This window comes from Anas acuta, chromosome 10 (assembly GCF_963932015.1).
Source record: "Anas acuta chromosome 10, bAnaAcu1.1, whole genome shotgun sequence".
NCBI lineage: Eukaryota > Metazoa > Chordata > Aves > Anseriformes > Anatidae > Anas > Anas acuta.
The window spans coordinates 12,616,099-12,629,182 of NC_088988.1; the positions used below are offsets into that span (position 1 = coordinate 12,616,099).

The 13,084-nt window shown below is 59.1% G+C and overlaps 2 protein-coding genes and 1 non-coding gene across 3 annotated transcripts in view; 2 read left to right on the top strand and 1 right to left on the bottom strand.

Moving 5' to 3' along the window:
* The window catches only part of HYDIN (HYDIN axonemal central pair apparatus protein), a 112,073-nt gene extending 103,954 nt beyond the window's left edge, over positions 1 to 8,119 (top strand). Inside the window, exons 72-85 of the mRNA XM_068693549.1 lie at positions 318 to 465; positions 1,035 to 1,242; positions 1,411 to 1,632; positions 1,848 to 2,017; positions 2,395 to 2,593; positions 2,759 to 2,917; positions 3,308 to 3,588; positions 3,883 to 4,102; positions 4,558 to 4,770; positions 5,281 to 5,444; positions 5,703 to 5,853; positions 6,260 to 6,490; positions 7,183 to 7,407; positions 7,566 to 8,119. Coding sequence (XP_068549650.1) covers positions 318 to 465; positions 1,035 to 1,242; positions 1,411 to 1,632; positions 1,848 to 2,017; positions 2,395 to 2,593; positions 2,759 to 2,917; positions 3,308 to 3,588; positions 3,883 to 4,102; positions 4,558 to 4,770; positions 5,281 to 5,444; positions 5,703 to 5,853; positions 6,260 to 6,490; positions 7,183 to 7,407; positions 7,566 to 8,054 — 3,080 coding nt within the window. The 3' untranslated portion in view covers positions 8,055 to 8,119. The remainder of the gene's footprint in view (positions 1 to 317; positions 466 to 1,034; positions 1,243 to 1,410; positions 1,633 to 1,847; positions 2,018 to 2,394; positions 2,594 to 2,758; positions 2,918 to 3,307; positions 3,589 to 3,882; positions 4,103 to 4,557; positions 4,771 to 5,280; positions 5,445 to 5,702; positions 5,854 to 6,259; positions 6,491 to 7,182; positions 7,408 to 7,565) is intronic.
* A 305-nt stretch (positions 8,120 to 8,424) lies between these two features.
* VAC14 (VAC14 component of PIKFYVE complex) overlaps positions 8,425 to 13,084 on the top strand; it is a 41,654-nt gene continuing 36,994 nt past the window's right edge. Inside the window, exons 1-4 of the mRNA XM_068693215.1 lie at positions 8,425 to 8,581; positions 10,733 to 10,883; positions 11,739 to 11,906; positions 12,443 to 12,505. Of these exons, the coding sequence (XP_068549316.1) occupies positions 8,478 to 8,581; positions 10,733 to 10,883; positions 11,739 to 11,906; positions 12,443 to 12,505 (486 nt within the window). The 5' untranslated portion in view covers positions 8,425 to 8,477. The remainder of the gene's footprint in view (positions 8,582 to 10,732; positions 10,884 to 11,738; positions 11,907 to 12,442; positions 12,506 to 13,084) is intronic.
* On the bottom strand, positions 9,730 to 9,800 carry TRNAG-GCC (transfer RNA glycine (anticodon GCC)). The gene has a single exon. It is a non-coding gene; the product is annotated as a tRNA-Gly (tRNA).

The following is a 13,084-nucleotide window of genomic DNA, read 5'->3' on the forward strand; positions in this document are numbered from 1 at the left end:
AATGCACTCAGATGTGCGCTGCTCCAGTCCTCCTGCTCCAGCAGCTCCAAAAAGGAAGCTGGAAATGGGATCAGGCACTGGTGTGAACAGATCAGCCAGCTCCTGGACATGAATGTATGAGGGAGAGGAAGGGGAAGGGAGGAAAACGTGGGTGTTTGGGGCATAGTGCATGGCTGGGGCTTCTAAGAGAGGATTTGGGGGTGATGCCGTGGAGCCCAGGGGGTCAGAAACCTGCGACCACCTTGGCCAGGAGCACAGTGTGCAGCAGTGGCCCAGCTGCCAAAGGGTTTGCAGCAGCTGCTCCGTCCCTTCCCCAGGGCACAAGGTTCACCAGACCATCTATATGATCAACAGCGAGAAGGAAGCCTTCAGCTTTGCCTTCAGAGAAAGCTCTCTCTTCTCAGAGGGATGCAACACCTCCGTGAACATAGAGCCCCTGGAAGGCTCCATCGCTCCCCTTTCAAGGTAACGCAGCAGCATCCCCGCCAGGTTCCCTCTCCCACCTGCCAAATGTTGCACGCTCACCTTGCTTTTGAGGCTTTCTCCCCTCTGTAGTCACAAGATGACTCGCAGCAATAGCACACGTCCAGCTTGTTTCAGTCCTTCCCCCTGGGGACACCACGGGTCAGCACGTTTCTCTGTCTGGTGGCTGTGTCTGGGTTTCGCTGGACTTCCAGGCTCCTTTCCTAGAGAAGTGTGAGCTTGGATCTTTTATTTTTGATGGCAAAAGCACGTTCTGGGGCTTCACCCTGAGCCAGGGGCTGTGCAAGCAGTGCCACAGGCCACCAGCACACTGCTGACCCACCGCAGATGTCCCTGTGCCCACTCACAGCCTGCCCCAGTGCCTGGAGAGAATGTGAGCTCTGGGTGGCTTTGCTGTGGCTTAAAAGATGCTGAGCTGTGACCTGGCACCGGCTGTGTGATAAGAGAGCACCCTGCAGCAGTTACTGCTCTCCCATGAACCAGGCAGCACAGGGCCAAAAAAGATGTCAGAGGTAGTGAACAGAGCAGAAAAAAGGGTCTCCTCTCCCCAGGCTTCCCATTACAGTCTCCTTCACACCCACACTGGAAGGAGAGGTGGTCTTCAACCTCAAGTGTGATGTCAAGAAGAAGACGGAGCCCCTCTGCCTGAATATCAAGGCCAGTGGCTACAGCACGAGCGTGTCCGTCAGGTGTGAGCATGGCGACGGCCGCAGCACCGAGCTCAGCACGCAGGACATCAACATCATTGATTTCGAGGAGGTGAGCAGGGCTTGGTTATCTTTGTTTAGGTTTTTAAGCTGGTCTCAAGAGAGCAAGGCTGAGCCTTGACAGCGGTCCTCAGCCCCAGGAGGGCCCCAGGAGCACACGAGGAAGGAGCCCGTGCTGTCAGCTGGTGCCCCACGTGTCCTCGCCTCTGTCTCCCTGCAGGTGCAGCTGAACGAGAGCACCAAGTGCATCTTCAGCATCCACAATAGCGGAAAATTCGGCTTCAGCTTCTCGTGGGAGCTGAGCGGCCCTGCAGCCCGGGTGCAGCACCTCACCCTTGTCCCTCAGACAGGCAACGTGCAGGCTGAGAGCAAAGTGGAGACCCAGCTGGTCTTCCACCCGCTGAAAATGTGCTCTTTAAAGGACGTGGAGCTGACGCTGCAGGTGAGGCACCCACGTTTGGTACGGGACCTTCGCCTTCCCCATGCACCAGCAGGAGCCATGACTCCCAAAAACCTTCCCCTCCCAGGCCACCTTCTGCTGTCCTTCGGCACCTGGTTTTCCTTATTGTCCCCCATGCCCCTCCTCAGCCACCTCTGCTGTTTGTGGTTGCAGTTCCCACCCCTTCAGCTGGCTCACGCTGTCTCCCTGCCCCCCAGATCAGCCAGGGTCCCACGTTTACCTGCATGTTCCTGGCCACCGTGGTAGTGCCCGCCGTCCACTTCTCTGCCACCAGACTCAACTTTGGAGCCTGCTTTGTCTACCAGGCTGGGATGCCACCTGCCCAGCAGACCCTCGTCATCACGAACAAAGCAGACAGGGATGTCAGGTAGGGCTTCACGCGCTCCTTCAGCCCTTGCTTGGTGTGTCCTGGCTCCACGTCCTTGCAGCAAGCAGGGCTGTTGGCCAAACAGGGGTCGGGCTGCATGAGGAGACAGAGTCTGGTGTCACAGGCAGGCTGAGCAGGCTGCACCGCTCTGCTCTGAGCTCCTGGGGTCTGACAAAAAGCCTGGCTGAGGTGTCCCAGGGAAGCCACAACAGCAGGGACCTCGTGCCAGGATAACGCACCCCGGGAAGGACCATCCGGGCCCTCCTGGCCTTAGGATGCAGAGAGAGGAGATGGGAGAGCCTTGAGCAGCCCCGATGTCTCCCGTGGAGCACATGCAGCCTTGTGACACCTCTGCTTCTCCCTGTGCTTTCTGCCAGCCTGAGCTGCCTGTTCGAAGGCACCGCGTACCTGGAGGTGGGGTGCCCAACGTGCATCCTTCTCCCGGGAGGGGCCGTGGAGGTGCCCGTCACTTTCTACCCCAGAGAGGTTGCATCTTACCAGGAGCTCATCCGTTTTGAAATCAATGGCCTTTACCACCAGACTGTGGAGATCCAAGGAAGGGGCACGGAAATGAAGGTGGGATGACATCCAAATCCTAAAACTCAAGTTACAGCCCGCCAGCATGGCTCTCTCACTTCCCCACCCCTCTTCCCTTGCCCTCTTCTGGTTTTCTGCCATGAGGGGATAGAAAACCTTTCCTCCTCCTTGCCTTTTGCTTCATACTAATCCCTCCTGCCCCAGGTTGATGTCGTGGAACCACAAGGCAAGGTGGTGAAGCTGGGAGCCCTCTCCATCGGGCAGACGGTGAAGAAGACTGTCACCATAGCAAACAACAGTCTCGCCCCGCTCACTTTCAAGCTCAGCTTCAAATCCTCTGAGCCAGAGCTGCAAGAACACGGGGTAAGGCTGCTCCAGGTGGGAGCTAGCATTAATTGCAGTTGTGTTGGCTGCCTGTGTGCTGCCCTGCCCTGCCTCCTGAGGGTGCTCAATCAGTAGATACCTGCGATGTGAGGTGTCACAGCTCCCCTAGCAGCCAGCAGTGAGAAGCGGGCACGATTCCTCTAGCTTGGTTCAAACACCCATGTTTGGATGTGGCCGTGTATTTCAGATATGGGAAGGTAAAGGAGGCAAACCAGTCTTTGATGACCGAGAGTTACAGCTCTCTTGAGGTTTGCACAGAATGGCTTTGGAAAGCAGGACTGGAGGGAGGGCTTTGCTCTGACTCTCATGATGAAGGACTCGCAGCTCGGTTGCCAGATGAAGCAGTTTCCACCCGTTTTCTTTGCGCAGGTTCTCTGCTTGCACCCCACCGGCGAACTGAATCTGAAGCCCAAAGGAGACACCTGCAAAGTGGAGGTGGTTTTCTCCCCAAAGCGCCGCATCCAGCCGTTCGCTGGGGAAGTGATGCTGGAGAGCAAGGGGCTGGCGCTCTCCCTCTTCATGGTGCGGGGCTCCTGCCAGGGCATCCACGTCAGCCTGGACCAGGAGCACCTCAATTTTGGAGCGGTGCTGCAGCAGAGCCAGGCGTCGCAGCGCATCGTCATGCAGAACACGGGCGACATAGGAGTCAAGTAAGGCAACCCCCTGCTCCGTCTGAGCGCTGGGAGCTTGGGCGAGGGTTGGGTGGTGCTGTAGCATGCCCAGACAGCTCTCCTCTGCTTTTTGTCCCACTAGAGCCGAGATTGTGCAGCAGGGATACACCCACGTCTTTTATAGACGGGTGCAAGCTGAGTCCTGCTCAGCTTGAAGCCTTGCCATGCCTGAGATCCTGCGGAGAAGCCCGCAGGAGGTTTGGAGCAGCACGTGGCATCCTCAGCCTCCCCGTCGCTAATCCTTCCTTCTGTCTTTGTGCTTTCCTTGGCAAGGTTTAGGTGGGACGTCAAGAGCTTCAAGCCCGATTTCTCCATCAGCCCCACGAAGGGGTACATCTCCCCAGGAATGGACGTCCCCTTCATCGTCAGCTTCCACCCCTTGAAGCCGAGCCTGGCCATCCAGTACGAGGGGCTGCAGTGCTCCATCCAGGGCAGTGAGCCACTGCGGCTTACGCTGGCGGGGTGCTGCCTGGAGGCCCCCGTGAGCAAAGAGGTAACAGCAGCAGGGCCAGGACGGGGACTGGAGGCCCCTCACCTGCTCCCCGTTTCTTTCTCCCCTCCTTGGGAAGCTGCAGCCCCATCACCAGCATGCAAAAGACTCGTTCCTCTCCCTTCTTCTGAGAACAAGCAGCTTGATTGACCCCAAAGCCTGTGGCCTGAATGGATGTTTTGTATATAACTTTTCCTAAAATGCTTCTTGCTGTGCTCCAGAGCCTGGTATAGATCCGTTCTGAGTCCTTTACAGCTCTCCCAGTCCCCCAGACAGTGCAGGACCCCCTTCCAGCTGGGGCAGATAGCCCACACTGCCTGCCCCACGGCTCCCACCCCAACTCCAGGCTTCTGCCTCTTCCTTTGCCCCCTCTGCCAGCTGGTGAGCAGGTGCCAGCCCCGTGGCAGTGAAAGGATCCCACTGGACAGCCAGGCCCCCTCTGTGCTCCTCTGTTGCAGACGCTGATGTTTGCATGTGACGTGCGCGAGACGCACAGCCAGACCGTCCTCCTGTCCAACCCGAGCAACGAGGCCTGCACCGTGAAGCCCATCATTGAGGGCGAACACTGGAAAGGGCCTGAATTTTTCCACCTGGAGGCCAATGAGCAAAACAAGCCCTACAAGATCACCTACAACCCCCTAACCATGAGCTCCGACAAACAGAAGCACCAGGTATGTGACGGGTTAGCATGCTGACCCTTGTAGCATGACCCCCAGAGCTCCCCCTGCTTTGGGCAGAAGGTTGGATGAGATGTTCTCAAAGATGTTTGCAACAAGGGGGCAAAGCTGTGCTGCTGGTCTGAGAGCAGGCTGTCGGGTGGGATCGTGCCCAGGGCCTCTCTTGACATCACCTTCAGCGATGTGGGAGCTTTGGAAGGAGCCTTTCCTAAGGGGCCCAGGCTGAACAGAGAGGGGTGATTTTTCCCTTCCATTTCCATGGGCGCTGTTTGAGAGACAAGCCCTTAGATCAAGGGTAGTCAAGCTTAGCAATGCCCTGTGCTTGTGCCAGCCTGAGCGGGGACAGTGACACCACCTCCACCTGTGGTCACAGCTCCACTGCCTGCATCACTCGGCGCTGCTCGAGTCACAGGGACCTGCAAACGGTCTGGGGGTGCTTGAGAGCCAGTAGCTGTTCTGGCCAGAAAGCAAAAGAGCTCACCCCATCCCGTTCTTTATTTCTAGGGCTCCATCTTCTTCCCCTTGCCAGACGGGACAGGTTTGCACTACCTCCTGCAGGGGACCGCTGAGGGCCCCAAGTGTTCGGGGACCATCGTTCGGGAGGTACCGTGCAGGACCTCCTACACCGAGCTCATCCCCGTCCACAACTGGCTGAGCAGACCCCAGAGGTGAGTCGTGCCCCGAAGCCTCATCCCATCAGCAGTCCCTGCAGCGCCTGGGAGCTCCTTCCAGCAAGCTTTTCCTTGGCCACTCGTGGCCGTGGGTGCCTGGGGTCGCAGTGCCGTGTTCAGACCCATCCTGCGGGGCTCTTTTAGGGTGCTGGCTCCCTCTGCTTGGTGCAGGGAGGAGGAGAGGGGCTGTGGCATTCCCCCATATCCTACAGGAGTCCTTCCCACTGACCTTCCTCACCTCCTCCTCCTCCCCAGGTTCCTCGTGGTGATGGACATCCTCAAACCAGAGAACCTGGAGAGCGGCTCCGTGCTGCGTGGGCTGGAGTACATCGACGTGCCTGGCTCCGACAAGAAGGACTACAAGCTCTCCTTCCTCTCCTACAAGGAGGGCATCTTTAGCACGATGGTAAACGCAGACACCAGGCTGCAGAATCCTTCGAGGGGCTCTTTGGGGTCTTTCGAGGGGCTCTTTGCTCCCTGAGAAGCCCCGTGCCTGTTTTCACACCTCCAAGTGCCAAACACGGGGCTGTAGGTCCTGGGTCCCACCAAACAGCAGGCACCTCCACCTTGCACTGTCGCTCTCAGTGCGAGTCCCCTCGAGGGCTGCGTAGCACTGGTGGGTCAGGATGTTTGTGAGGGGGGAGCAGTTGGAGAACACAACGTGGAAATGCCTCGTGCTCCTCCTAGGTGGCTGCTGTGGCTGTTGTGGAGGCAGGGTGCTGAGCTGCAGGGCTCTGCAGGCCGACCTAGCACAGCTGGGGAGGGGTTTATCTGCCAAACGACCAGCATTTCCCTTTTTTTCTCCAACCCAGGTGACATTCCTCAACGAGGTGACCGAGGAGTACTTGTTTTACATGATCACTTTCAAGGCCACGGCTCCGGGACCCGTCGGCACCGTCGAAGTGAGCGCTGCTGTGCGGCAGAGCGTGTCTTCTGCCATCAGGGTGGACAACCCGCTGGCCATCCCCGTGGTGTTTGACGTCGATTGCAAAGTGCCTGAGCTCAGCGTGCCCCCGCATTTCTCTGTGCCTGCCCGGGCAGAGGTAGGTGCCCAGCCCACCCAGCTCCACCACAGTCCTTTTGGGAGAGAAATGGGGCTGTTCTCCGAGGGTGGCAGCTCCCGCTGCTAATATGAAGGGACAGAAGCATGTGAGAGTGTCTCCGGTGGGAACTGCCCTGCACTGATGCTCTTTGCACCCCTCGTGATGTGCAAAACCAGGAGCTGGTGTCCCTCGGGTCATCCTGTGAGCGTGCCTGCCCTGTGCGCCCCCTGACTGCTTTTCTTGGGGCCATGCCCCGTGCAGGGTCACTGGGGTCTCCCGTGTCCTCACAAGCACTGTGCTCGATGTGTGGGATGGCTCAGGCCGCCCAGCTGTCCTGAGAACTGCTGGAAACACTGAAAAGACAAAAATATCTCTCTATTATCACTCAAACATGAGTGTGTATGAATGGAGGTGAGGGTTTCAGGATGGTTTCCCAAAAAAGCTGCTGGGGCAGCCCTGCAGGTCGCTGTGCGTGCCAGCCTGCCCTCCCTAACTAAAATTTGGCAGCGTGCTGCGCTGGGGAGGTGGTGTGTGAGCACAGCAAGGGCATGGCTGCTAGAGCAGGAGCCACAACGAGGGGCTGGCAGTTAGTTGTGCCCCTCGGGAGCCACCCAGCACGGCCTGAGCACACCCAGGGCTGCTTTCCCCCATCCCCTGCCTGACCCCGTGGCTTTTCCCTTCGTCCCTCCCAGGCTGACCTTGTCATCGAGTACCGGCCCCTGAAGGTGGGCGAGAGCACCGGGCGCCTGACGCTCCACAGCAGCGATTTGGGCTCGTGCCACTACGAGCTGAGCCTGAAAGCCACCGCCAGCAAGCCGGAGAAGCCCCTCTACTTCTGCACCACGCTGGGCTCCAACCAGACCCTCACCGCCAAGCTCATGAACTACAGCCGCCAAAGGACAGAGTACGGCCTGCAGGTGAGCCCGGCGTGCTCTGGAATTGGGGAGCAGGGGCAGAAAAGGGAAAGCATGATGTAGGGGGGACCCTTGGTTTGTTTTTTCCCTGCTGTTCCTGTTCTCATCCCCCAAGCTCTGCTTTTCTGACCCTCTCCCCATCTCTTCTGCCCCCCTTGCAGACCGACTGCCCCGATTTCCAGACGGAGAAAACCATCAGCATGCCCCCGGCCAGCACGGGGGGCTCGGAGGTGTGCGTGGAGGTGACCTACGAGCCCTGCCAGCTGGGCGAGTCCCGGGCCACCCTACGGCTCTCGGGCCCCCCGGGGGGCGACTACAGCATCCCGCTCTTCGGCCTGGCCCTGCCACCCAAACCCCAGGGCCCCTTCCTCGTCAAGGCCGGCGGCAGCACCTCCATCCCCTTCAAAAACGTCTTCCTCCAGCCCACGGCCTTCACCTACAGCGTGGAGAACCCGGCCTTCGCCGTCCGGGCCACCGGGACTTTGCGCCCCAAAAAAACCATCTTCATGGCCGTCTCCTTCGAGGGCAGCCCGGGTGGTAGCAGGACCCCCGTCAGCAGCCGCCTGGTGGTCTCCTGCCCCCGGGCGGCCGGTGTGGGGTCGGGGGTCTCGTGGGTGTACTACCTGCGGGGCCTCCCCACCGACAAGTGACCGGGGGGACCTCCACGGGGATGGAGCTGATTGTGGGGGGCACTGCGGCTAAAGGGGGGGCACGGCAAATTGGGGGGACCTTGGGGGGCTTAATGGGGGCGTGGGGGGGTTATAGGGGGGCGTGTGGGGTTATAGGGGGGTGTGGGGGGCTATAGGGGGTGTTCTCTGTGATGGTTTGGAATAAAGAGGGTGAAGCACGGAGCGAGGATGGTGATGGAGGCTGGGGGGGTGATGGAGAGGCTGGGGGGGGTGTTGGTCCTCCAGCCGCCAGGGGGGGGTCCTGAGAGGGCTGGGGGTCACGTGAGGGGTGCCGAGGGTCACGTGAGGGTTGGTAGGGGGTCACGTGAGGGGGGTGCGGAGCTTTGGGGGGGGGTTAGGTAGGGAGGGAGGGGAGGGGAGGGGGGTAGGGAGGCCGCCGGTGCCATGAACGCGGAGCGGGACCTGGCGCCGCTGGCGCCCAGCGTGGTGCGGGCGCTGAACGACAAACTGTACGAAAAGAGGAAGGTGGCGGCGCTGGAGATCGAGAAGTGAGCGGCGGGGGGCGGAAAGGGACGGGGGGAGGCACCGGGAGACCCCCCCCCCCCAGTGGGTATCGGGATCTCCCCCGTGCGCACCGGGATCTCCCCGTGCGCACCCGGAGCCCCGCGCGTCCTGCTCCAGGACCGCGGGTTTTTTCCCACTTTGTGCCACCCCCAAATCCGATTTGGGACCTGCTGAGCGCCCACCGTGGGAAGGGTGTAAGGGGGAGGAAGGCAAGGGGCAGCCCTTGGGGGGGGTGCCTGGGTTGAGGTCAGCCCAGACCTGCGGTGGAGCAGCACCCACATCCCCAGCACTATGGAAAGAGGCACTCAGCACCCTGCTGGGGCACCTCCCGGCCGCCTGCCCCATAACTTGGGAGCAGCTCCTGCTTCCTGGCCCCATACATCACCCATTGGGTGCTTCCCATAACTCCGAGCCCTTTAAAACGCGAGGGGCATAAAGCTGGCACTGCCCCAGCAAAAACCCCACTGTGCGCCCTAAATCCCGGCGGTAAGGGGCTGCCTCCGAGCTGCTGGAGCTCGGTGCCCGTTCCTCCTGCTGGATGGGGCCTGGGGCTGGGCTGGGACCGGAGTCGGAGCCGTTTGCCTGCAATCAGCAGGTTTTTGGGGGGTTTCGTCTGCCACTGCTAAAAATCTCAGCTCCTGAGCGGAGCAGAGCGAGGGGCTTCATGATGACCCCAAGGAGGAGGACGATGGCTGCTTTGCTCACAGCAGGGTGAGAAAAACAATGCCAATAATCATTTTGGGGGAAAAGAGGTTGTAGATGTTTTCTAGAATGATTTTCTGCGTTACAAAGCGGGTGGTTGGGCAGCGATGCTTGTCTAGGAAGGGGCAATGTGGGATTTCCCAGCCCCTTGGCCCCTGTCCGGCTCCACAGGATTAAAACACGAAGGGTGTCGGAGCAAAATCCTGAGCGTCAGAATTTCCCAAATCCAGTACAGCAGGAAAATTAGAAAAAAAAAAAAAAAAAAAAAAGAAAAAAAAAGAAAGAAAAAGGTATATGGAGTTTGGCACTGGAAATCTTTGTGCATCCATCAAAGATTAAAGGATCCTTACTTAGGCTGAGACGCCGAGGCCCGTGGGGCTGCTCCATGTGCAGAAATCCAAGGGAATTAAAAGGGAAAAAGTTTTTTGGCTGCATTGGCCGGGAATCGAACCCGGGCCTCCCGCGTGGCAGGCGAGAATTCTACCACTGAACCACCAATGCCAGATGTGTGCAGCTGCCCCGCGCCCTGCCCTGAGGGTTTAGTGGGAGCAGCCCCCAGGGGTGGGGGTCACCGAGCCCCCCACCAAAAGCTGGTGCAGGAAGCAGCTCCAGGAGAGGTGGGTATTTCACGGGCAAGCCCCGTCTGCTTGTCCTTAGATGTGCAGTGGAGTTTTTAAAAAATCCAAGAGGAACGTCAGCCGAAGCAACGGGTGGCTGGGGAGGTCCCAAATCTCTGTGCTGGGCACACGTCTGGTGGGAAATAACTCTCTGCTGAGCTGTCAGCGTGCTGTGCCATCATCTCGTGCCATGTTGGGGACAAATGACCCTTGTATCCCATGGGACAGCGTGTGTCCTGGTTGAACGGTGTCCTTGCCACTTCCTCAAGTGGCTCTTGGGTTTGTGGCACTGACCTGGAGCTTGCCGGCCCCTGCTGCCCCAAGCAAGGTGCTTGGGCTTTAGGAGCATAGCAGAGAACCGAGTGCAGAGGACCTGGTGGCTTCTTCTCCGGCCTCTCAGCCCCTTGGGGGTGGAAGAAATCCTCCTCCCAGCCAGGTCTGGCATCCAGCCCTTCGAAAGTGCTGCTGCGAGCATGCAGCCCTGGTTGAGGGGCCCTTGAGAGCTGATCCTGAGCTGGCTCTGGGCTCTGGTTCCTGGGTTGTGAGCTGCAAACAGGGCTGCAGGCATGGAAATGGGGTGAGAGCAGCAGAAGGGCAGCAAGCTGCTGGTGAACATGAGAAAAAAAAGTTCTGTGCTGCCAGACAAGGGTTTCACTTGTGCTCTCCCCAGACCTTCCCCTTTTTCCTACCTCTTCCTCGTGTGCTGTGCCCAGAGCTCCACATCCCCATTTGTGCTGGCCGCGGGGAGCTGAGCCCAGAGGCGTTCACATCAGGCAAAAGCTAAACATTTTGCTCTCCTCCTCTCCCCCCCCCCAGGCTGGTGCGCGAGTTCGTGGCTCAGAACAACACGTCTCAGATCAAACACGTCATCCAGATCCTGTCGCAGGAGTTTGCGCTCTCCCAGCACCCCCACAGCCGCAAAGGGGGGCTCATCGGCCTGGCCGCCTGCTCCATCGCCCTGGGCAAGGTAAGGGCGAGCGTTTTTTGGCTCCTGCCCACCTCAGAGGGACAGAAACTGCTCCACGTGCCACGTTAATTAGCCACGGTGATGGGCTCAGAGCTCCGTCGGGCTCCTCGCTTTTACACCACGGGGCTGATTTTGGAAAGGGCCCGCAAGGGAAGGAGTCAGCTTGGCACGTGGCAAAGGCAGCACGGAGCCTGGGAGGAGCTGGCTGTCCCTGCTAGAAGAGCTGAGAGGTGTAATTTATTTATTCCCTTAATCCCCTTCCAATGAGAGTTTTATTCCCTTGTTCATTTAATCCCCTTCTTCTGATCAGCTGAATCGGCTGCCTTGAGGCCTGGCATCCTTGGCATTAGCCGCCTTTAAGCCGACGGCCACGTGGCTCTGGGCAGCGCTCCTGTCTTCATCCTGGTGTTAAAGCCCAGAGCCTCTTCCCAAAACACTTCTCTTTGGGATCTGTCAGCCCCAAAAGGGCCCCGGGGCACAGCCTGGGAGCGTGCCCCGCGGTCACCGGGGCAGCCACGGAGGAGTTGGGTTTGGTGGCCTTGAAGGACGCTGATAAGTGCCTGAATCTGCTGGTCTGCACCCTGGTGATTTCTTTACTATCTCCTGTGCTGGATGCTCCAGAAACACCAGGCGGGTTCCCCCACGTGGGTTTGTTTTAACAAACTGGGAGAGCAAAGCTGCACCGATCTCTCCTTGGAACGAGAGCCCCAGAGCTGCTTCGGGTAGCAGCCAGCTCCGAGAGCTGTCTGTAGGCAGCCACGCACCCCAAATCTGCTGGTTTCTGGGGCCCGTGGTGGTGCCACCTCTTCCTTTTCCCTGTGGCGTGCTCCTCAGTAAGCAGCCTCCTGCCCGCAGGACTCCGGGCTCTACCTGAAGGAGCTGATCGAGCCGGTGCTGACGTGCTTCAACGACGCCGACAGTCGGCTGCGCTACTACGCCTGCGAGGCCCTCTACAACATCGTGAAGGTGGCCCGAGGCTCTGTCCTCCCGCACTTCAACGTGCTCTTCGATGGCCTCAGCAAGGTGAGGAGCTTCCTCGAGCCCCCACGCGGTTTTTATTTCCTCCGCCGGAGATGCGGGCACGCTGCCCCGCGGTGTTGTAGATATTGGGGTTCACCACGTTCTCAGTCCTCACCTCCAGGATGCGTTTTTCTGCTCCTTGTTCAGTGGCGTAAGGAAACGAGGCTGCCAGAGCTGCTGCAGGCGAGGTGGCCCTGCAGCACGATGTCTTTTTGGGGGGCTTGCGGGGTCAAAACCACACCTACACGTCTGTGTTCACAGCTTATCGCTGCAAACTTGGTTTTTGGTGCCACTTGAGAGCGTGGCTGCTGGCACACGGGGAGGTGATGGGTGCCTGGTAACCCTCTTAGAAAGTGTCTGGAGAATTTGTTGGAGCCTGATGAGGAGTCAGAGAGAAAGGGATTGTCCCTGACCGTCCTGATAACACCACAGGAGAGCAGCAGTCCCGTGAGCGCACTGGGAGCAGCGCTGCAGAGGCAGGAAAAGACCAGGGACCTGCTGGTGCAATGATTTCTTTTTCTCATTTCTGTTGTTCGCAGCTGGCTGCCGATCCTGACCCGAACGTCAAAAGTGGCTCCGAGCTTCTAGACCGGCTGCTCAAGGTATTTTTCCTCTTCCCGTTGAGGATTTTTCCTCTTCCCAGTGTGGGCACGTGGCCACGCTGTGCCTGCGGGCGCCCGACGTGTCACGGCAGGGTGCTTGGGACACCGTGGTCCCCAGAGGCTGGAACCATCCCGGCACAGTTCTGTGGCTTCCCTGAAAGCATTTATTTCTGTCTCAGGCTGTAGCCTGTTAGATCGAGAGGCTGGAGGCGATCCCAGGCAGCGGGTTTGAGCAGCCAGCAGGTTATTGCAGAATGCAACGTGTGTATTTAGCTCTTGGGAGCCAGGTCTCAGGGGAAGCGAGGATTTGGTCTGATTAAAGTTGTGCCCCCTCCCAGGAAGCAGCAGGGCTGCTGCTCTCATTTTCTTGCCTCCTCCCTTGCCTAAATGAATAATGAAGAGCAGAGCTGCTGCTCCCAAGGTGGGGCAGACGTGGTTCCTCTTCCTGCTCTGCGTGCTGGGGAGGTTTTACTTGAGCAGACTTCCCAGTTCCTCTTCTGCTGGGGGAGGCAGCGGCTCCTGCCCTGGCAGCACAGCAGTCAGCAGCCACCTCGCCGCCTCTTCCTGCTGCACGATCAC